This window comes from Staurois parvus, unplaced genomic scaffold (assembly GCF_062004578.1).
Source record: "Staurois parvus isolate SC_StPar_1 unplaced genomic scaffold, SC_StPar_1.0 ptg000679l, whole genome shotgun sequence".
NCBI classification, from domain to species: Eukaryota; Metazoa; Chordata; class Amphibia; order Anura; family Ranidae; genus Staurois; species Staurois parvus.
The window spans coordinates 1,277,247-1,299,736 of NW_028318475.1; the positions used below are offsets into that span (position 1 = coordinate 1,277,247).

At 43.6% G+C, this 22,490-nt stretch overlaps 2 protein-coding genes across 2 annotated transcripts in view; one reads left to right on the forward strand and one right to left on the reverse strand.

The window, feature by feature from the left end:
- Nucleotides 1-22,490, reverse strand: part of NUP54 (nucleoporin 54) — a 102,065-nt gene that overhangs the window by 65,503 nt on the left and 14,072 nt on the right. The window lies entirely within an intron of this gene.
- The window catches only part of FAM13A (family with sequence similarity 13 member A), a 270,449-nt gene continuing 258,006 nt past the window's right edge, over nt 10,048-22,490 (forward strand). Inside the window, exon 1 of the mRNA XM_089652312.1 lies at nt 10,048-10,402. Coding sequence (XP_089508438.1) covers nt 10,120-10,402 — 283 coding nt within the window. The 5' untranslated portion in view covers nt 10,048-10,119. The remainder of the gene's footprint in view (nt 10,403-22,490) is intronic.

Genomic DNA, 22,490 nt, shown 5'->3' on the forward strand with positions numbered 1-22,490 from the left:
CTAGGCTTGTGTTGTAACAAATTTATATGTCTCTGTATGATCTTTTGCACATTTTTTTTTGTGCAGGCTACAACACCAACCATGAATAGGATATCTGCCAGGGATGTAAAAGTAGTAATTTCATACCTACTCTACTACTTGGGTGTTGTTTTGTTTCCTAGTAGCATTGTTTCGAGCCCCATGGTTACCTTGTAGATTTCCAGATACTGTAGGCACTTTGTTATGGCAGTTTATAGCAATGTCTGAAATATTGTTTGTCTATGTTGACATGATTTTTTTGTTCTTCTGACAGCTTTTGCTATATAGGACTCATAAAAATTGTTTAAACTAATTGCACATTTTTTTCTCAACGTTGGATTACTAGAATTTCTCAGACTGATAGCTCTGGTCCACTGCTATAGCTGCTAATATGGTAAAGAAGACCTATAATTGAATGAAACCATTTTTACTATTATGACTATGCTGAACACACACAATCAGATTTCCTTTCAAATTGAATTTGTCTGAATAACAGAATATAGAGCCTCCCTGCAAAGTCTATTCAAATTATAATATATTTTAATTTTTTTTCAAGGCAGTCCATTCTATAATAAAATGTATCCAAACCTTAACAACCTAATCAACTATTTATTTGCATGTTCATGTAAAAAACATTTTTTTTGTATATTTCCTGCTTTTACTTAAATTACAGAAAGAAAACAGCTCAATGAAAAAAAAAAACCTCTAGAGCTAAAACAACCAAACAAAAATATGATGTCGACCCTGACTTTTAAATACATTTGAATTTTGACAATACTTTATCAAACTTCAAATATCCTCTCAAAAAAGGGAAAAGATAAAATATATGTTATTTTGCGCACCTGTGCCGCCCTGTGTCAGTATATGGGCTATAGGGCAGACAAAAAACGGTTAAAGCCCAAGTGAACTTTCACTTTAAATGTATTACAGGTGCACCAATACAAATGGTGTTTAAAATCATATGTCTTCTTTACAATGCAGCCATAATCTGAGTGAAGTCAGACTGAGTAAAGTATGATGGGAAGGAGCAGGGGCAGACTGACCATTTGGAAACTCGGGCGCTGCCCGAGGGCCCGGAGTCAGTAGGGGGCCCCATGAGATGCCCCTGGTACCTTTCTCACAGGCTTTTTTGAGTTTGAGCAAGGACACAGGGGCCCCATGATCCCCTATTGCCTGGGGGCCCCATGAGTTGTCAGTCCGCCCCTGGGAAGGAGTCAGCATGCTACTGAGAGGAACCCTTGTTCTCTGTGTGAAAGCAGTGGTTCAACTCACCGCTTGCTGAGAACTAGAGCTTTCCAATCAGCAGGTAACAGGAACGTTGCTGATTGCAGAGATAAAGGTTTGCTTCAGTAGGAGGTGTGTCTGACCTCTGCAGAGAGGCCGCTGTTTCCACTCAAGGGTCCTTCTATGCAGCATGCTGGCAGGGGGCAGGCTTCAAACACCTTTTGTTTTAATGTACCTGGACCTGGGCTTTAAAGCTAAAATGTGGGAAAAAAATTGTTACTGAGGCATTAGCTAGGTACTGGAAAGGTACCACTAATGCTGTGTCCCCCACTGGCGTCTAAATTTTTTGCACCTTGCATTTTTTTGAAGGGAATACAATACTTTTTCTGAGTGGTGTTGCTGTATAGCAAGCAGCTTGATTAATAAAGTATAACAATGCTTAACACATTTTTTATTTTGAAGTACATATTACTGCTAGCTGGCTACTGGTGTTCGGGTAAAAGCCCTGGTTCACACTGATGCAGTGCAGAATCCGCAGCATTTTCAGTGCGAATTCCGCACCGCATCAGAATCGCACCCCGTTCATGCAAACCGCTGTGGGTGTGTATGTTGAGTTAACAACACCCCGAAAGCGGTCTGTAAACGCGGTGCGATGTGCAGAATACCCAAGTGATCTGATTCTAGTGCTGACCCGAAAAAGGGTCCTGCACGTTTTTGGTGCAGGTGCGGTGCGATTAGAGCCATACAAAATGTATGGCTCCAATTGCACCGCACACAAATCGCATGTGCTTTACACAGGAATGCGGTGCGGTTCGGTTCCTGTGCGAATCACATGCGATATGCCGCACTGCATATATGTGAACCCCAAGTAAAGGTTTTTTTTCTTATATAAGTAGCAGCTCAGGAGTTTCACATTATACAACATGATGTGATTGCTGTGATCCAGTTCAATTGTCAGTTTCACCGCTGGAACTTCAGAGGTAACATCTCCATCAGAAGCTGCATGCAAGTGACATTTTCAAGAAGCAGCAGCCACCAGTGGGGCACACATCATTAGAGGTATATTATTGGTACCTAGCTAATGCCCAGTGGGCCCTGAAGCCTTAATCGGGACTGAAGTTTGCGTTGTAAAAGCTGCTCAGAGTTTGTTAAGGCCTAGTTCACACCTATGCAGGTTGTGGTTAATGCGTATTCCAGGTGCGTTTTTTTTCACACACGTTATTAATGCATTTTTGATAAATTTACATTTTGCATTTTTTTTAGAGGTGCCTGTTGTCATGCTGTAAAAACCAGCAAAAACGCCCCAAAAACTTTATGTGTTTCCATTAAAGTGTATGGAACCAAAAACTCAACCTGCTGTGGGAAAAAAAGTCCCTGTCCATTTCCAAAAATTGCATTGGTGGAAATTGCAGAGATGTGAACATAACCCATAGGAAACCATGTTAAATGGACTGTAGTGAGTTTCTGCAAAACTAAAAATGCACTGGAAAACGCATAGGTGTGAACCAAGCCTTAATGATTTACAAATGCTTGCTAAAGCTCTTAAAATTAGAATTTACAAATCAAGTCTAAACAATGCCTGTGTGTTTAGGGCCCCATATTTGCAGGTAGTGGAGGGCTGATGCATGTTCACACTGTGGTGTCCGGGAACTGATGGCATTAGCTGTAAAGGTTTTGTGTATTCAGCTGTATGTGGAAATGCAAAGGATTAAATGTAAGTCTTTGTAAGACACTTGGACCTATCAAGTGTTGGAAGTCCTTCAACTGTTTATTGAAAGCAGCAGTAATTAGTTACACAATTTCATGCAATACAAATACCATAAAAAGAAAAAAATGGTGTTGCGCTTCCCTATACAGTGCTTAAATATACTAAAAAGACATAATAAATGCATACATATAAATCACAAATAAATAATAATATACACATCAAACAGACAATACCATGTGAATAAGTGCAACCAATAAACATATATGTGTAGACGACCAATCACACACTGACAAAAATTAGTGAAACACTGAACATGCGTCCCTTAAATCAGGGAACAATTGTGACTTCAGTCACAAATGAAGTGATAAATTAATGGTATAAATTAAAAAGTGGTGGTATCCCCCCTTTATTGCAGCAATAGGAATGACCAATCCAGGTATCCAAACATCTTTTAGGCAGGTTGTTAAAATCAGCCAACTTCAGTGTGACAGGGAACTCGCTGTATTTTTCCTGCACTGGACTGTACTGAAATGTGGTAAAACGCACCAGACCCCAGTACAGTGAAAGAAAAACACAAGAAAAAAGTATCTGTAACGCATTAAAAACGCATCATGCAGAAATGCATCCGGAACAGATCTGGTGTAATTTTTGTGGTATGAGCTAGTCCTTAGGCTGGCCATACAATATACAATTTTTTTGTACATCTCTTGTTCACTGGAAGTCGCTCAATTTCAAGGCCGCAGGTCAGTGCAATTTCAGGTACGACTTGCCGGACATCTGTGCGACTTCATGCGCAGATGTCTATGTAAGTCGCACCTGAAATCACAAATGATAGTGTAGGATCCTTCTTTTCAAATTGGTGTGGCACTGCAAAGTCAGAGTCACATTAGGGTTGCCACCTCATCCCTTTACACCTGAACACATATTAATTACAGGTTCTGTGGCTGATTACAGTGGTAATTAAACTTGGTACCCTATCTGCATTAAATTAGCCTCAGAACCTGTGTAAATAATGTGTTTGGGTTTAAAGGGATGAGGTGGTAACCCTAAAGGTGGGAATACACTATTAGAAAATCGACCGATCGGTCATCCGACGACCGAGAGGAGTTCGTTCATTGGTTGAAATCGTGGCCCACATTAACCAATCTAAAAAAATTGTTCATCAGGCAATATGTAGTGTTGATGTCTTCCGTACAAGTGGAAGTGATGCAGTGTGCGTGTGACCTTGTAGCCACGCCCTTCCGGCCAGAACGAGCGATATACACAACAATTAACAGCAATGAGTATAATATAGTTCAGGGCTTAACATTTCAAGTCCTGAGCTACTACCCAGGCCTGAAGAGTTACTCGCCACCAACAAACACACAGAAACAGAGACACCTATACACACACGTACATACACACAGAAACATGTACACACACGCACAGAGACACATGTACACACACACACATACAGACAGACATATGTATACACGTACAGACACGCATACACACAGATACATGTACATGCATACACAGACACACACACACACACACACACACACACAAAAGTTGCAGTACTTTGTTGTTCACTCACAGAGCCGGGTACTGCACTCTAGGGGGAGGCAGAGAGCACAGCACACACTCCTTGCTTTGCTTTCACAGCGCTCAACTATTGAGCAGTCTGACGGCTCCCAGTGCCAATGACAGATCCAGCCTGAGCTCTGAGCCTGCTCAGCAAGACGGACCTGGGGGACACACTTGCCCCCACCATAATTTCCACTCGCCATTGGAAATTTCAAGGCCTGATATAGTTTATTACATTATCTATATACATAAAATATAATATTCATCATTCTGGTTTCATTATCTTATTAGGCCAATCTTCTTTTAACATTTGGATTTTTTGTTCATGTTTATGAAGATTCCTTGGACATAAACATCCGAGTCATCTTCTGTTTCTGCTCATGGTGGATAGCGCTTGATAGATTTTTTTCGTACGACCGTCATACCACAGCATAGAAAATCAGTAGTTCGTATGCGTAACGACAACATTTTTCACTGTTGTTCAACCAGATTTTTTCGTTCACAATATCGTTATCAGTTAAAACATCCTGCTCATCAACGAAGAGAAAATCGTTCAATCAGTGGTTCCGAGAAATTTTTTGTACGATTTTCTTATTGTGTGTACGGGGCATAAGTCGCATCGATTTGAACAGTTCCATTGCCGACAATAGGGTGCGACTTGTCATGCAATTTGGAACTGTCAAATTGCATGACAAGTCGTACCAGTGTGAACCAGGGCTAAGTAAAAGCAGCACACTTACACACATTACACATAATTAGTCCTCATGCACACTGGATGTTTTTACAGCTGCTGTTTTTGACTTTTGACGTTTTTTTCTACAGCTAGTAAACCCCCCAGCATGTTATCCTATGTGTTCATGCACACAGGCTGTAATCAATGTTTTTTGGCTGGGACGTTTTTTGGCTGGAACAAAAACCCAGGACTAGTGGGTTTCTAGAGGTGTTTTTTAGCTGTAAAAATGCTCTAACGCTGAAAAACGTGGTAAACCACTGCACACAGGTGTCTTTGGACTTTTTTTGACAAAAAAATACTTTTTTCTTTGTGAAAATGCTAAAAAATGCAAATGTGGCAAAACGCCGCTAAACACTAATGCAAAAACGCTAAAAAAAACTAAAAAAACTCTCGTTTTTAACGTGACTTTACACAGCTAATGTAACCAGCGTTATCAAACCGTCCAGTGGACATGGAGCCTCAGGCTGGCCATACATGATACAATTTTCTTGTACAATTTTCCTTTAGATTTACCAAAAAACATACAATATGAGGTCAAACCTAAACAACACTTTCAATTGTATACAATTAGGCAGGCCCTTGCACTACATAGTTGAAGGTAAATCTATAGGAAATTGGGCAGAAATTGGACAGAAAATTGTAAAGAAATTGGATAGTGTATGGCCAGTCTTAGGCACACATTAAACCTATGATTGCCCTAGAATTTAGATATTAATCCCTTACCAACCAGTGTCATTAGTACAGTGACAGTATATAGTATCACTGTATTAATATCACTGGTGATGTCAGTGTCAGTTAGTGTCAGTGTCAAATTGCTCGCCACACTCCTGCAGCGCCAATATAAGTCGCTGATTAGTAGTATTAAAAAAAATTCCAGTATATATACCAGGCGTAGGCTCTAAAACTTTCACGCAAACCAATCAATATGCACTTATTGGGATTTTTTTATCAAAGGCATGAAGCAGAATACATTTTGGCCAAAATGCATAAAAAAAATTTGATTTTTAAATTTTTTTTTATTGGATATATTTTATAACAGAAAGTAAAAAAATATTGTTTTTTTCCCCAAATTTTCGTTTGTTTTTCATTTATATCGCAAAAAATAAAAAACCCAGCAGTGATCAAATACCACCAAAAGACAGCTCCATTTGTGTGAAAAAATTGTATAAATTTCATTTGGGTACAGCGTTGCATGACTGTGCAAATACCAGTTAACAACTTGCCCTCCAGAGAATTTACCCCCCTTCCGGACCAGGCCATATTTTGCGATACGGTGCTGCGTTACTTTAACTGACAATTGCGCAGTCATGCAATATTGCACCCAAATTAAATTTATATCCTTTTCCCCCCACAAATAGAACTTTCTTTTGGTGGCATTTGATCGCATGTGTGTTTTTAATTTTTTGCGCTATAAACAAAAAATACCGACAATTTTGAGAAAAAAAAAAACAATATTTTTTACTTTTTGCTATTAAACATGTCCAGTAAAAAAATTAAAAAATTCAAATTTCGTCATAAATTTAGGCCAATACGTGTAAATGAATTGGTTTACGTGAAAGTTATATTGTTTCCAAATGGCGGTATATATACTGGTATTTTTTTTATTTTTAATACTAGTAATGGTGGCGATCAGCGACTTATAGTGGGACTTATAGTGGACATTCTGACACTGGGGGAACTGACTTGGTGTCACTGACATCCCCAGTGAACCCAATACAGTGATCAGTGCTAATAAAAAGCACTGACACTGTACTAATGGCATTGGGCATGAAGGGGTTAACAAAGAACCAGCAAACACAAATGCTCCTGCGCTTGGGGATGGACTTGATGCAGGCTACAACCACATAAGGAATGTCCTGGAACATGCACACCTTGCTGCCCTCAAATGGCCTGGGGAAATCCAAATATACTGAATGAGGAAAGAAAAAACAGAGGGCGCACAGGCCTAGTGCATTACCATAAAAAAATGTTTAATAAAAAATAAAGTATGTGTTGTACTCACAAATGACAATATAGTCAAGGCACATCATAAAGAACAGCTGGGTCAACACTGCGCTGAGTAACAGTCCGCAATAGGGAGTGTAGACATCCAAAAGGCTGACGCGTTTCAAGGACTTGCCTCTTCCTCAGAGCCGATGACAGATCTAAGTATCGGCCCCGTTGCCAGTACCATGTGACCTGCTGTGACCAATCACAGCAGGTCACATGACAGTTGTATAGAATGGATGGCTTCATTCATGCCATCCATTGTATACTACTGCCTAGCTGTGAATGGTCACAGCTAATCACATGCACATGCAATTTGATTAGCTGTGACCAAATCACTGCTAAGCACAAAAAAAAACAAAACAAAAAAAAAACCCTGAATGAATCGATGTCATTCAGGTAAATGCTTGCTTATAGCAAGGTAATTCTTTGCTATAAGCAAATTGTGTAAAAAAAAATACTGATCACTTCCCCAAAGTAGTATACTGTTACTATGGTAACATTGTACTACTTTCGTCATAGTGAAATATGAAAAAAAAAATCTTAAAAAAAGAAAAAAAATGTAATAAAAAATAATAAAAAAAAAATAAAAAAATATCTAATTTTTTTTTTTCATACTGTCACCAGTCAGTGTCTCTGATCACCGCCATGCCAGTTATATGATGACGCTGTACTGCACTGGTGACAATATGTTAAAAAAAATTGTGAAATTCATTTTATTAATTTTTTCATTTTCCGAAAAATTATGACAAAAAAAATACAACTTCAAAAAACTCGCCATGCCTCTTATGAAGTACGTCGGACTGTCTACTTTACAAAAATGAGTCATTTGGGGATATCTGTACTGTTCTGACATTCTTGGACCTCAAGAAATTAGATTGGCTGTCAGTACTTCAGGATTGATCAATATTCAGATCTATACCATAGTTTGTGAACTCTATAACTTTCCTACAAACTAAATAATACATCCTAATTTGGGTTATTTTCACCAAAGACATGTAGCAGAATACATCTTGGCCTAAATTTAAGAAGAACAATTATTTATTTGTAAACTTTTATAACAGAAACAAAGAAAAACGTGTGTTTTTTTCAACATTTTTGGTCTTTTTTTGTTAATTTAGCAAAAATAAAAACCCCAGTGGTGATTAAATACCACCAAAAGAAAGCTCTAGTTGTGTGAAGAAAATGATAAAATTTTAGTTTGGGTACAATGTTGTATGACCGCGTAATTGTCATTCAAAGTGTGAGAGCGCTGAAACCTGAAAACTGGCCTGGGCAGGAAGGGGGTATAAGTGCCCGGTAAGCAAGTGGTTAATATACATAACAAGCATGTAATACTTACCTGCTCTGTGCAATGGTTTTGCACTTCCACTTCTGATGGCCTAGGTCGGGTGTCTGCAACCCGCGGCTCCAGAGCCGCATGCGGCTCTTTTTCACCTTGGCTGCGGCTCCGGAGCACACTGCCCACCAGGTGACAGGCAATAGGGTCTTCTGTGTGCCAGGCGCCCGCTCCCCTCCCTCCTCTCGGGCGGCCGCCCCAAAAGTCAGGACTCTGCAGCTAGCCCAGCAATGGGCAAACTACAGCCCGGCGGACCTTTTAATCCAGCCCGCGGAGCGTGGCAAACATTGGCTGTCAGGATGTAGGCGGGGCAGCGTGACGAACTCCTCTCCTCTCACAGTCCGCCCTGAAGACCGGAACGGCGCGGGAACACGGCGAGAGGAACGCGCGGAGCAAAGGTAAGTGAATTGACACAATATGGGGAATGAATTACTATAGGGGGGATGAATTACTATATGGGGGATGAATTACTATGGGGGATGAATTACTATATGGGGGATGAATTACTATATGGGGGATGAATTACTATGGGGGGTGAATTACTATGGGGGATGAATTACTATGGGGGATGAATTACTATATGGGGGATGAATTACTATAGGGGGGATGAATTACTATAGGGGGGATGAATTACTATAGGGGGGATGAATTACTATATGGGGGATGAATTACTATGGGGGATGAATTACTATATGTGGGATGAATTACTATGGGGGATGAATTACTATGGGGGATGAATTACTATATGTGGGATGAATTACTATATGGGGGATGAATTACTATATGGGGGGTGAATTACTATATGGGGGGTGAATTACTATGGGGGATGAATTACTATATGGGGGATGTATTTTCAGTTTTAAAAATGTGGCTCTCAAAATAAATTTCAATCGTGGTTTTGGCGAGATTTGGCTCAGTTGAAAAAAAAAGGTTGCCCACCACTGGCCTAGGTGGTCACAGCAGAAGTGGGATCTGCCTGGTATTGAATTGGTTAAAGGACAACCCACAGATTAGCTGCAGTGATTGTGACTGGACGTACACATAATGGATCCAATTGTGCTCATTGCATGTAATTGATGGCTGTGCAAAGAAAAAAAAAAAAAACCTGTGTCCACCGTCAGCTTGCCATTTTTCATGGGCTGAGTAGCTGCAGCTATTCACACACACCTGTCATTCCAGACGCAGGAATACGCAGGTTATTGGAAATCGCCTGTGCGATTGGACCCTAACTCTTGTTTACATGTTGTTTGGCATCTTCCTACAAACGCAGAGAGTGGCGCCAAGATTGAGGCCATGCAGTGATTACTAGTCCCACCCATAGGTTACTGTGGTAATATCGCTTGGATACATGTGTGTGTTCTTCCTGAAAAAAAGGCAGCTTCACATCCTAGCTACAGGGAAGTTGTGTGAATGGCCCGTCCCCCTGCTCGTCTGTCTGCTCCACTCCCACCTCTTAAACACATCTTTGACTTGCAGTTTGGCTGGCTCTTTCCCTGACTGCATGTCTGCCTGCTGGGTTTTGTTTTGCTCCTGCTATGGCATAAAATGCTTGAACTTCTGAGTGGAAAAGTCAGCAGCAACATGCAACCTCCCGTTGTTACAGCCCATGACTGCTCTCTCTTTTTGTGTTCTTTCAAGCAAAGCAAAGCTGCCGTGAGACTGAAAGAAGATATGAAGAAAGTGGTGGTGAGGCCTGGCAGAGGACAGCCCCCCATGGCATGCAGGAAAGTGTTCGGAGTGCCCCTCAGAGACCTGCACAATGAAGGGCTGGTGATAAATGGCGTGCCAGCGGTGGTGTGGAATGTGGTGGAGTATTTGCGCAGCGAGGGTAAGCTTTGGTGTTTGCTAAAAGTTTTTTCTTTGTTTGAAAAATTTGTATTTTTTTTATTTCTTTTTTTTTGTTGTTGTTGCTTGGTTATACAAAAAAGAATACCTAGCAAAACGTATGTTTACTTTGGTGACATACTTGACCTTCTTTCACCCTGGCTGTAGTAGGGTCTTTCACCTCTGTGTGACACAGGTCTGACCAGACATCTATGAAGACCAGAGCGGTCAGTACACATCCACAGGAGTGTTTCCTGAACACACTCAATATAATGTGTGCAAACAGGGATGTTCATGCAAATTCATAGCTGCAGTAATTTACCCTAGGTTCACATCCGTGCGGGTGGTGCCGCTGCGGATCCGTGCAGCCGCACCACCCGCCCAGAGAAATGCGGACCCGCAGGTGGGTGCCATTAATTCTAATGGCATGCCGCCCGCACTGGAAAACGCAACCATACTGGGAACCGAGGTTCCCATGGGAGCTGCGTTTTCCAAAGTGCAGGGGCTTCTTCCCTGCATGGCATGGGAGTCCATTCAAATTAATGGGCTCTCGTGCCCGTGCAAAACGCGGCCCGAATAGATGTGAACCGGGGGTTAGGCATCAGTGATGGTCAGAAGATTAGATACAGGTGAACTGCAATTGCCATATTATGAATTTCTGGTTCACACTTGTGCGGGCCGTGCAGCCCACGTTTGCACTGGCACACCATCCCGTTAACTTGAATAAGCTGCCATGCTCATATTCCCCCCCCCCCAAAAAGTGCATGTATCTTTTTAATCATGCGATTTCCCTGCGGTTTACACACCTGAAAACGCACTGCGGGCAGAGATGCATGGGGGTGCCATTCTGACAACTCATGGGGCCCCCGGGCAATAGGGGATCATGGGGCCCCTGTGTCTTTGCCCAAACAAAAAAACCTATGAAAAAGGTACCAGGGGCATCTCATGGGGCCCCCTAATGACCCTGGGCCCTCGGGCACTGCCCGAGTTTCCAAATGGTCAGTCCGCCCCTGATTCCCCCCCAAAGCAGATATACAAATGTGATTTTGCATGCCCAGGTAAGAGGCGCACAAGAGCCCTACCCGCGCCGCTATTCATGGCCTCGGCTGTCAATAACCGGCACCCAGTGATCGCCGAGCATTACCAATGGGGGGAGAGAACTGTATGTAAACAATACAGTTCTCTCCCCTGTCGACTCCTGCACATTACTTTGTATGGCTGTGCATGGTAGAGTTACAGTTGAAAGCGCACACACACAGCTTACAGTAAAACTGCACACCGTTAACCCTTTGATCGCCCAACATGTTAACCCTTTCCTGCCCAGTGCCGTTAGTACAGTGTCAGTGCTTTTTATTTGAACTGATCACTGTATTGGTGTCACTGGGGATGTCAGTGACACCAAGTTGGTTCCCCCCAGTGTCAGAATGCCCGCCGCAGTCCCGCTATAAGTCGCTGATTGCCACCTTTATTAGTGAAAAAATCCCAGGATACATACCGCCATTTGTAAACGCTATAACTTTTACATAAACCAACTAATTTACACATATTGGGATTTTTTTTTAAGCAAAGACATGTGGCAGAATACATTTTAACTTAAACTTATGACTGTATATTTTTTTTTTTTTTTTTTTTTTTTATTTAAACTGGACATGTTTGATAGCAAAAAGTCAAAAATATTGGCTTTTTTTTTTTTTTTTTTTTTTTTTTTAGGGCAAAAATTAAAAACCGCACAGGCGATCAAATACCACCGAAAGAAAGCTCTATTTGTGGGGGAAAAAAAAACGTAAATGATGCAGCGCCTTAATGTAAAAAAAGGCCTGATCAGGAAGGGGGGTAAATCCTCTGGCGGGCAAGTGGTTAGAATAAAATTGCACTAAAGGGGGATAGAAATTTGCTCGATTCCCCCATCAACACAAATAGTGTTGGTGGGGGAATCCCTCTCGCGGAGCTATTGTGTTCTGCTGGCGGGGGAAGCTATCCCTGCCAAGGGAACACGGTGATTACTGCAAACTGCTATAACAGCCGCTAGCAATAATTGCATGCTACATCTAGCAGCCTGGTTGTACCCAAGATGATCGATCGATCACCTGAGTACATTCAGCCTGCCCATAAATGGTTCGAATCTTGGCTGGTCCCTGCATACCCAGCTGAGATTTGAACCATCTATGGCCAGCTTTACACAAGAGCTGAAGAGGATGTTTGATTGTATGGGTATTTGTACAACCAGCCACAGCAGGAGATTCTTCATTCCTCATTTTTTTTGCTCATTTCGTTTAACGTGGACGGAGGCTGAATGAAAACAAATCTATGGACATATAGCCTATCAGCTGCAACACAAAGTACGGTTCAAGAGTATGAAATAAAAGGGGAGCACAGGAGAGCTTTGTACAGGCGAGGGATGGCGAGTTTGAAAGTGAACAGAGATCAAAGTTTTCTGGGGTGGTCGAGTCATATTCCAGCCAGGGGACCAAACCCTAGTGCATGTATTCAGATACCTTGTACAGGAGAACATGGCATTAACCAGAGACACCTAATAGCATTTAATTGGAGGAGTAGGAGATAAAGTTGAAATAGTGGAAGTTAAATTGATAAAAAGATTTTGCTTTTTTTTTAATAACAAACATGTCATGCTTGTCTGTTCTGTGCAGACGTTTTGCACACAGCTGCCCCGATCCTCTTCTTCACCCAGCTGCACTGAGGGTATTGAATAAAGAAAACAGGGCACACCGGCCTAGTGCATTACCTTAAAAAAATATATTTAATAAAAGCGACTCTGAAGAAGAGGCAAGTCCTTGAAACACGTTAGTCAGTTGGAAGTCCATAGTTCCCAATGAGGACAGACACGTAGTGCGGAACAGACAGAGCTGTTCCTTTATGATGTGCCTTTGATTGTATTATCATTTTGTGAGTAGAATCCCTTCTTTTAGCTTTTATTAAATATATTTTTTAAGGTAATGCACTAGGCCAGTGTGCTCTGTTTTTCTTTAGTCAGTACATTTGGACTCCCCCGGTCTCTTGAGGGCAGCAAGGCGTGCACATTCCAAGACCTTCATGGTCCTAATTTGTATTGAGTCCATCCCTAAGCGCAGGAGCATTTGGGTTTGCTCTTCCTGCACTGAGGGTATTCCCTGGGGAAGGTGGCCCAGAAACTGCCAGTTTATCACAGTCCTGGATGAAAACCTAGTTTGGTATTGCACCTGACTGCCCTCTCCCATTATACGGCCCTGGGGGTGTAAGGGTACTCACATTGTCCTTCCTGTTAGCTTGGTGGCTAACAGGAGCCTTCTGGGCTGGCTCCTTCCCTGCTGCTCAGCATGTCCTTCTTGGAAGGACGGTGGTGCAATGGAGATTCCCTGTTCCAGCACTTGCCCGTAGGTAGGCCCTTCTCTGGGCCCCCTCCCAGACTCTCACTCTATCTTCCACCCAACACTGACTTTGCTGCACAGGCTCTGCCAGTTTTGAGGTTTCCCCTGGACGACATGCCCAGCCTCCTGCCAGGGGATTGGCCAAGGTTCCTCAAACATGCAGATCTGGGCCTCCACCCCCTTCCAGAAAGTTTTCTGAAAGAGTGGGAGGGCTCCAGAAGCCCTGACCTATCACTGGCTGCTACTCAGCCTCTGCCTAAAAAGAAAAACAAGCTGCTATCTAGCTAACCTGGAGGGCATTACAGAGCCGTGGCTCATTGCCTTACTGGCTGTGATTGACAGCAGTGGGAGCCAATGGGGACAATGGAGGGAGAGTTCCCATGCAGCTGAGGCTACCGTGCACATTACTGGATCGGAGGGGCTCGGGTAAGGATTGGGGGGCGGGGGCACTGCACACACAAGGTTTTTTACTTTCATGCATAGAATGAAGAAGGTAAAAAAGCTTGAGCCCTTAGAACCACTATGAAGTGGTTCTCTAAAGGCTCAAGGTTTTTTACCTTAAAGTGTTGCTCACCCAACAACCGTAAAATCAGTCTGTTTATAAAGTAAAGCACGCTTGTTATACTCACTGTGGAACCTAATGGGTTAATCATCTGCATTGTTTAAAAAGGCTGTTTGATCCTGACTTCTCTGATCCTCCCCTTCTTCCAGTGTCCCCCTCTTATCTCCTGATAAGAAATATCGTGCGGAGTCACTCTGCACATGCTCAATTTGGTGTGTATTGCTAGAGACGTTTTTTTTTTTTTTTTTTTTCTTAGCGTATATGTGATCAGCACAGGGCCAATCGGCACTGTCCAGACAGAGGTCGGGGGTTTCTGCATCCTCCTAGAGCAGAACAAAAACTCCTCCTACAAGCTTTAACATGTGTTCTGCTGAACACTGATCAAAGTCACAGGACTGCTATAAACTGCTGAGAAGATATTTAGCAGTTTTATATTTACAAAATAAAAAAGCATTTCCATGTTCTGTGTACTGTGGGAGACCAGATATAGTGAATGTAAGGTCCTGGGTTTAGTAACAAGAAGAAGACAGGATCAAACAGCCTTTTTACACAAGGCGGAGGATTAACCCCTTAGGTTCCACAGTGAGTATAACAAGCATGCTTTACTACATAAACAGACTGATTTTACTGGTGTGGGTTTAGTAACACTTTAATGCATTCTTTGCATTAAGGTAAAAACCTTCTAAGTGCAGCTCCCCCACAGCCCCGCCTTATACTTACTTGACGTCCGTCTCAATCCAGCAATGTGCATGAGCGCAGCATCTCTCCAGGGTCTTTCTCTCCTCATTGGCTCACTCAGCAGTGGGGGCCATTGTCTCCTGATGCCATCAATCACAACTAGTGAGCCAATGAGGAGAAAGAGTGTGTGTGGGGGGGCTGAGCCACGCTCTGTGTGTGAGTGGATACACCGAACGCGGATTGGGAGTGAGCAAAAAAACTGCTTGCTATTGGGGGCACTTGGCAGGGGGAAGGAGCCAGAACTGGACCCAAAAAGAAGAGGATCAGGGCTGCTCTGTGCAAAACCATTGCACAGAGCAAGTAAGTATTACATGTTTTTGTTTTTTTTAACAATCTCTCCTTTTAGAATTACCTTAAAGTGAAACTCCACCCAAAAGGGAAAGTTCTGCTTTAAGGACTGGTCCCCCCCCCCCCCGCTTCCCATTAGGAATTGGCACCTTGGGGAGCAGGTACCTGACTATGACAGGTACCCCCTCCCACTTCTGCTGTGACCACCTAGGCCATCAGAAGTGGAAGTGCAAAACCATTGCACAGAGCAGGTAAGTATTACATTCTTGTTATATATATTAACCACTTGCCTACCGGGCACTTATACCCCCTTTCTGCCCAGACCAATTTTCAGCTTTCAGCGCTGTCACACTTTGACAATTGCGCGGTCATGCAACACTGTACCTATATGATATTTTTATCATTTTTTTGAGACGGATGGAGCTTTCTTTTGGTGGTATTTAAACAAACCAAAAACCACTGAACATTTTTTGAAAGAAAAAAAAACGTGTTTTTTTTTTTTTTTTTATAGTTATAAAAGTTTGTAAATAAGTTCTCCTTCACTGATGTGCGCTAATGAGTCTGCAGTGATGGGCACTGATGAGGTGACACTGATGGACATTGACAGGCATCACTGATGGGCACTGATAGGCGACACTGACTAGCATTGATAGGTGACACTGAAAGGCAGCTCAGATGGGCACTGATATGTGGCATTGATGTGCACTGGTTGGCACTGATATGTGGCATTGATGGGCACTGGCAGGTGGCATGGATGAGCACTGACAGCTGGCACTGATATACACTGACAGGTGGCACTGCTGGGGCTACACTGATCATTAGGGCACACTGATCATCAGTGCCCTGATGATCAGTGTACACGTCCCCTCTGAGGGATGCCGATTACCGGCTCTCCTCTCCTCACGAGCTGTCAGCGTGACAGCTTGTGAGGAGAGAAATGTCGATAACCGGCATTTCCCTATTTACATGCGATCAGCTGTGATTGGACACAGCTGGTCACATGACCGAGCCGACATCTTCGGCTCTTTCCGTTGACCGGTGATCCGCTGTGTCCGAGGGACACAGCGCACCACCGATCGCCACGCTGTGTGCTCCCGGACGTCCTCCCAGAACGAGAGAACCGCCTTGCCCCTGTCATTTTTTTTTTTTTTATATGGCGGGTGGGAGGCAGTTAAAAAAAAGCCCTTAATATCACTTTAAAGGATAAGTTTGCCTTTTTATAAAAAATAATAAATGCACATTTTTTTGTAAGTAAAAAAAAATTGTGAATTGTATTATTTTTGGTGCGATCAGCAAATTGTTGGTGCCATTCAGGTCTCCTGCAGACCTGTCCGTATATTTGCTTGCCCGTACGGGACATACCGGCAAGCAGATATATACGAACAGGAAGATTCAATGAACTATCGCGGCACTCCACAATGCTGTTGTAGTTCATTGAGAACTGCTACGTGATAACTGCTAAGGATGCTGGGACTTGTAGTTCATTCATTTACAGAACTCTGCAAATCAATGAATAATGTGAGCCCCACATGGCTGCATTTTTTTTTTCCATTGAGACAGCTAGTGGGGAAGAGATTACCTGCTAGCTGTCACAACAAGGAGCAGTGAGAAGCTGGGACCGGTTACAAAAGGTGAACTTATCCTTTAATATTAATATCACCAAAAAGCCAGGGGCACTTGCTTTTTGGGGATGTCTTTGGCAAGTCACAAAAATAATTGCATTACATATAGCACATGCTGTTTCTGTACTGAAACTAGAACAATTTCTTATTGATTGGCTACACTTTTCAAAGGTATAGGAGAAATGCTGTATCGTACCGTATGGGTAGCAAATAAATTTATGGGGAAATAAATAAAGGAATTATTAAAACTCATTTTCACACAACCCGACATTGTTGCTAACTACCTGGCCTAGTTATTTGTACAAATAAAATATGAATGGATTTACTGAAGCATATACTGTATATTAACAGTGGCCTAACGTGTGATGTGAAGAACCTGTTTGGACATCATATTTATCTTCATGACATCTATATTGTATATCGGCAACAAGTTACACAGCGCTTTACATATTGTAATAAGTTTTACACCAGTCCCTGTCCTCAAGGACTTCAGTCTACGGCCCCTATCTCACTTTCATGCATACGTACTAGGGCCAATTTAGACAGGAACCTGTTAACCTACCAGCATCTCTTTGGAGTGTGGGAGGAAATTCACACAAGCACAGTGAGAACACTCATACATGCAGGTACTGTTCTGGATGGGATTCTAAACAAGAATCATAGGGGTAGTAAAAAGCAAGAGTACTGATCCCATTCAGCCTGTTTTTACTGACTTCTATCTACATGCACTCCCTCCAGTTTCAGCTCTTGACAAGTACCCTAATGAGGACACTGGTGGTTCACACCTGAGTAGTGAGTGTTGGCATGGCTGCTTATAGTCTCAATCAGGGGTGCGTGTGACAGGAGAAGAGCGGGGAGAAAGTTGTTGCCTCATAATCGATATTGCCTGAGCACAGACCTCAGTGATAGAATTACCAAGTATTATTTTTATGAAGGCTGCAGATAAAAAAAATAAAAAATGTAAACTCATATAAGAGATTTTAGTGATTGGGTATAGACCTACTTTAAGGGTTGTTTTTCACTATAGAAACGCAGTTCAGATGCGTTCCAGATGTGTTTCCGCATGCACGGTTTTTGATGCGTTCCAGTGCATTTTTTTAATCCAATTAATTTTTCCCCTCCTTTTTTTTTTTTTTTTTTTCTTCAACTTAAATAGGGACATGTGCGCTCTGGTGCGTTTTTGATGCATTTTACTGCTTTCTAGTACAGTTCTGTGCAGAAAAAATGCAGCATGTTCTACTTTTTTTTTTTTTTTTTTTATCTGCAACTGGAACGCACTGGAACTGCAAGCACTGATTTGAACTATGACACTGACGACCATATAACCTACTTTTCTGTGCATTTAGGATGCAGTAAACTGAAACGCATTTAATGCATTAAACGCACTAGATGAAGTTCATTGCGCTTCATGTTCATGTGTTGATTGCAAGTGCAGAAAAAAAATGTAGAAAATGCTGCATTTTTATTCTGCACAGAACCATACTAGAACATGGCAAACTGCATCAAAACTGCACGTGGTGTGAACTGTAAGCAATAACATATCCAGAATGCATCCGGAGTGCGTTTTTTGTAGTGTGAACTGGCCCTCACACCAGATGCAGTCCAGTGCATTTTTTTTCTGCATCAAAAATGCATGCACAGTGTTTTCCATGTACAATATTCCAATGGCCCTAGTTCACACCAGTGCAGTCAGTTTCCTACAGACACAGCTGATCACGTGATAAGGTAAAAGGCCAATCACAGCGGCCTTTTACCACGTGATCAGCTGTGTCCAATGACACAGCAAATCACATTATATATACAGTTGCCGGGTTTATTGGCTGCTTTTTCCTCACACTGTCACAGTGTGAGGAAAGTACTGCCGATAACTGGCAACTGTAACGGGGGAGATCTGCACTAATAATCAGGGCACTGATGATCAGTGCCCTGATTAGCAGTGCTGTCCAGCAGTGCCTCCATTCAGTGTTATCAGTCAGTGCTGCCTATCAGTGCCCATCGCTGCATATCAGTGCCTCCTAATCAATGCCCATCAGTGCTGCCTCATCAGCTCCACCTCATCAGTGCTACCTATTGGTGCAGCCTCATCAATGCACATTGGTGAAGGAGAAAAATTACCTGTTTGCAAAATTTTAGAATAGAAACGAAGAATACCTCTCCCCCATCAAATTTTTTGCTCTTTTTTTTCCATTTACAGAGCATAAAATAAAAACCCCAGTGACAATTAAATACCACCAAAAGAAAGCTCTATTTGTGTGGGAAAAAAAATAGATACAAATTTCATATGGGTACAGTGTTGCATGACCGCGCAATTGTGACAGCGCTAAAAATTGGAAGGGGGGGAAAGTGCCTGGTAGGTAAGCTGTTAAAGCGGAGCACCATCCAAAAAGGGAGGTTCCACTTTAAGCCTTTTGTCACCGCTCCCCATTAAGGATTGGCACCTTGAGGGAGCTGGTACCAGAATTTGACAGGTACCCACTTCCTCTGCGATCGTCTGGGACACGTGACAGGTCACAGAAGACAACGGGGCCATTCACAAAGCGCATTGCTTCTCATGCGTGCGCAGTGGGCACCCGGCTGTAAAGCTGCAAGCTGTCACAGCCGGGTGCCCACACTGAAGATGCCGGCGCCAGGGAGAGGACACGGCCGGAGAAACCAGCGGTGGTGAGGACACTGCTGGACTGAGGAACAGGTAAGTGGCTGTATTTTAACCGCCTCCCGTCCGCCATATAAGGAAATAACTGGCGCAAGGCGGTTCTCTCATTCTGGGAGGACCATGGGACACAGCGGATCACCGATCAACGGAAAGAGCCAAAGACGTCCAATCACAGCTGATCGCATGTAAATAAGGAAATGCTAGTTATCGGCATTTCTCTCCTCACGAGCTGTCACTCTGACAGCTCATGAGGAGAGCCAGTAATCTGCATTACTCAGAGGGGACATGTACACTGATCATCAGGGCACTGATGATCAGTGCCACCTGTCAGTGCCAATCAATGCCACATATCGGTGCCCATCTGAGCTGCATTTCAGTGCCACCTATCAATGCCAGTCAGTGCTGCCAATCAGTGCCACCTATCAGTGTCATATGAGTGCTGCCTTTCAGTGCCCATCAGTGATGCCTGTCATTGTCCATCAGTTCCACCTATCAGTGCCCATCACTGCAGCCTCATTAGCGCACATCAGTGAAGGAGAAAAATCAGTTATTTACAAAATGTTATAACAGAAACTAAGAAAAAAACTTTCAAAATTTTCAGTTTTTGGTTTGTTTAGCAAAAAATAAAAAACCCAGAGGTGATTAAATACCACCAAAGAAAGCTCTGTCTCATAAAAAATAATATACATTTCATATGGGTACAGTGTTGCATGACCGCACAATTGTCATTCAAAGTGCGACCGTGCTGAAAGCTGAAAATTGGCCTGGGCAGGAAGGGGGTTTAAGTGCCCAGAAGGCAAGTGGTTAAGTCAGCAGCTACAGTTTTTGTAGCTGCTGACTTTTATTTATTTATGTTTAGGTGGAACTCCGCTTTAAGTAGGATGTATTTACAATGAAACCAACATTTTTTGTTTGATCAGCACTGCTGCCAATTGACTGCCGCACTGATCTGTGTAATATGATAGAGTTCCACTGTCAGAATACAATAGCACAGAGGGGAGGATTCCTCCTTCCACCTCACTTGTGTAGATGGGGGAATCTGTCCAGTTTTATGCCGAGTTTAAAAAAAGGCTGATGTATGAAAACCAATGAAGGCATATCCTCTAAGGCAGTGGTTCTCAACCTTTCTAATGCCGCGACCCCTTAATACAGTTCCTCATGTTGTGGTGACCCCCAACCATAAAATTATTTTCGTTGCTACTTCATAACTGTAATTTTGCAGTGGGAGGAGTAGTGCCACGTCACTGGTGTCAGTGGGAGGAATAGTGCCACGTCACTGGTGTCAGTGGGAGGAATAGTGCCACGTCACTGGTGTCAGTGGGAGGAATAGTGCCACGTCACTGGTGTCAGTGGGAGGAATAGTGCCACGTCATTGGTGTCAGTGGGAGGAATAGTGCCACGTCATTGGTGTCAGCGGGAGGAATAGTGCCCCATCACTGATGTCAATGGGAGGAATAGTGCCCCATCATTGGTATCAGTGGTAGGAATAGTGCCCCATCATTGGTGTCAGTGGTAGGAATAGTGCCCCATCGTTGGTGTCAGTGGGAGGAATAGTGCCCCATCGTTGGTGTCAGTGGGAGGAATAGTGCCCCATCGTTGGTGTCATTGGGAGGAATAGTGCCCCATCGTTGGTGTCAGTGGGAGGAATAGTGCCCCATCGTTGGTGTCAGTGGGAGGAATAGTGCCCCATCGTTGGTGTCAGTGGGAGGAATAGTATCCCATCGTTGGTGTCAGTGGGAGGAATAGTATCCCATCGTTGGTGTCAGTGGGAGGAATAGTGCCCCATCATTGGTGTCAGTGGGAGGAATAGTGCCCCATCATTGGTATCAGTGGGAGGAATAGTGCCCCATCATTGGTGTCAGGGGGAGCAATAGTGTCCCATCGTTGGTGTCAGTGGGAGGAATAGTGCCCCATCGTTGGTATCAGTGGAAGGAATAGTGCCCCATCGTTGGTGTCAGTGGGGGGAGGAATAGTGCCCCATCGTTGGTGTCAGTGGGGGGAGGAATAGTGCCCCATCGTTGGTGTCAGTGGGGGGAAGTATAGTGCCCCATCGTTGGTGTCAGTGGGAGGAATAGTGCCCCATCGTTGGTGTCAGTGGGAGGAATAGTGCCCCATCGTTGGTGTCAGTGGGAGGAATAGTGCCCCATCGTTGGTGTCAGTGGGAGGAATAGTGCCCCATCGTTGGTGTCAGTGGGAGGAATAGTGCCCCATCGTTGGTGTCAGTGGGAGGAATAGTGCCCCATCGTTGGTGTCAGGGGGAGCAATAGTGCCCCATCGTTGGTGTCAGTGGGAGGAATAGTGCCCCATCGTTGGTGTCAGTGGGGGGAGGAATAGTGCCCCATCGTTGGTAATAGTGACACCAATGATTGGGCACTATTCCTCTCACTGACACCAATGATACTTACCTTGCTGACCCCTGCTCCAGCCTGGGCTCGCTCGCTCGCTCGCTCGCTCCCTCCCTCTCCCATGGAACAAACACTTACCGGTCAGATGGCTTCCTTCTCCGGCCGCTCTCCTCCTCTTCACTCGCTCGAGCTTCGCGGTGCTGCTCGGCTCCTCCTTTCCAAGCTCCACCTCCTCGCCGGTGATTGGCCGCCTGTGTGCCTCTCTTGAGCTACAGTTCCGGCGGCCAATCACCGATGAGGAAGGATTGATCCCGGGGGTGTGTGCAGATGACAGGGACGGCATGTCATCCCGCCCACACCTGGAGACGGATCAAGGAGCGGTGTCTCGGTTCCTAAGGCCATCGGAAATATGTGTTTTCCGATGGTCTTAGGCGACCCCTGGGAAAGTGTCGTTCGACCCCCAAAGGGGTCGCGACCCCCAGGTTGAGAACCGCTGCTCTAAGGACTAGTACACTTTAA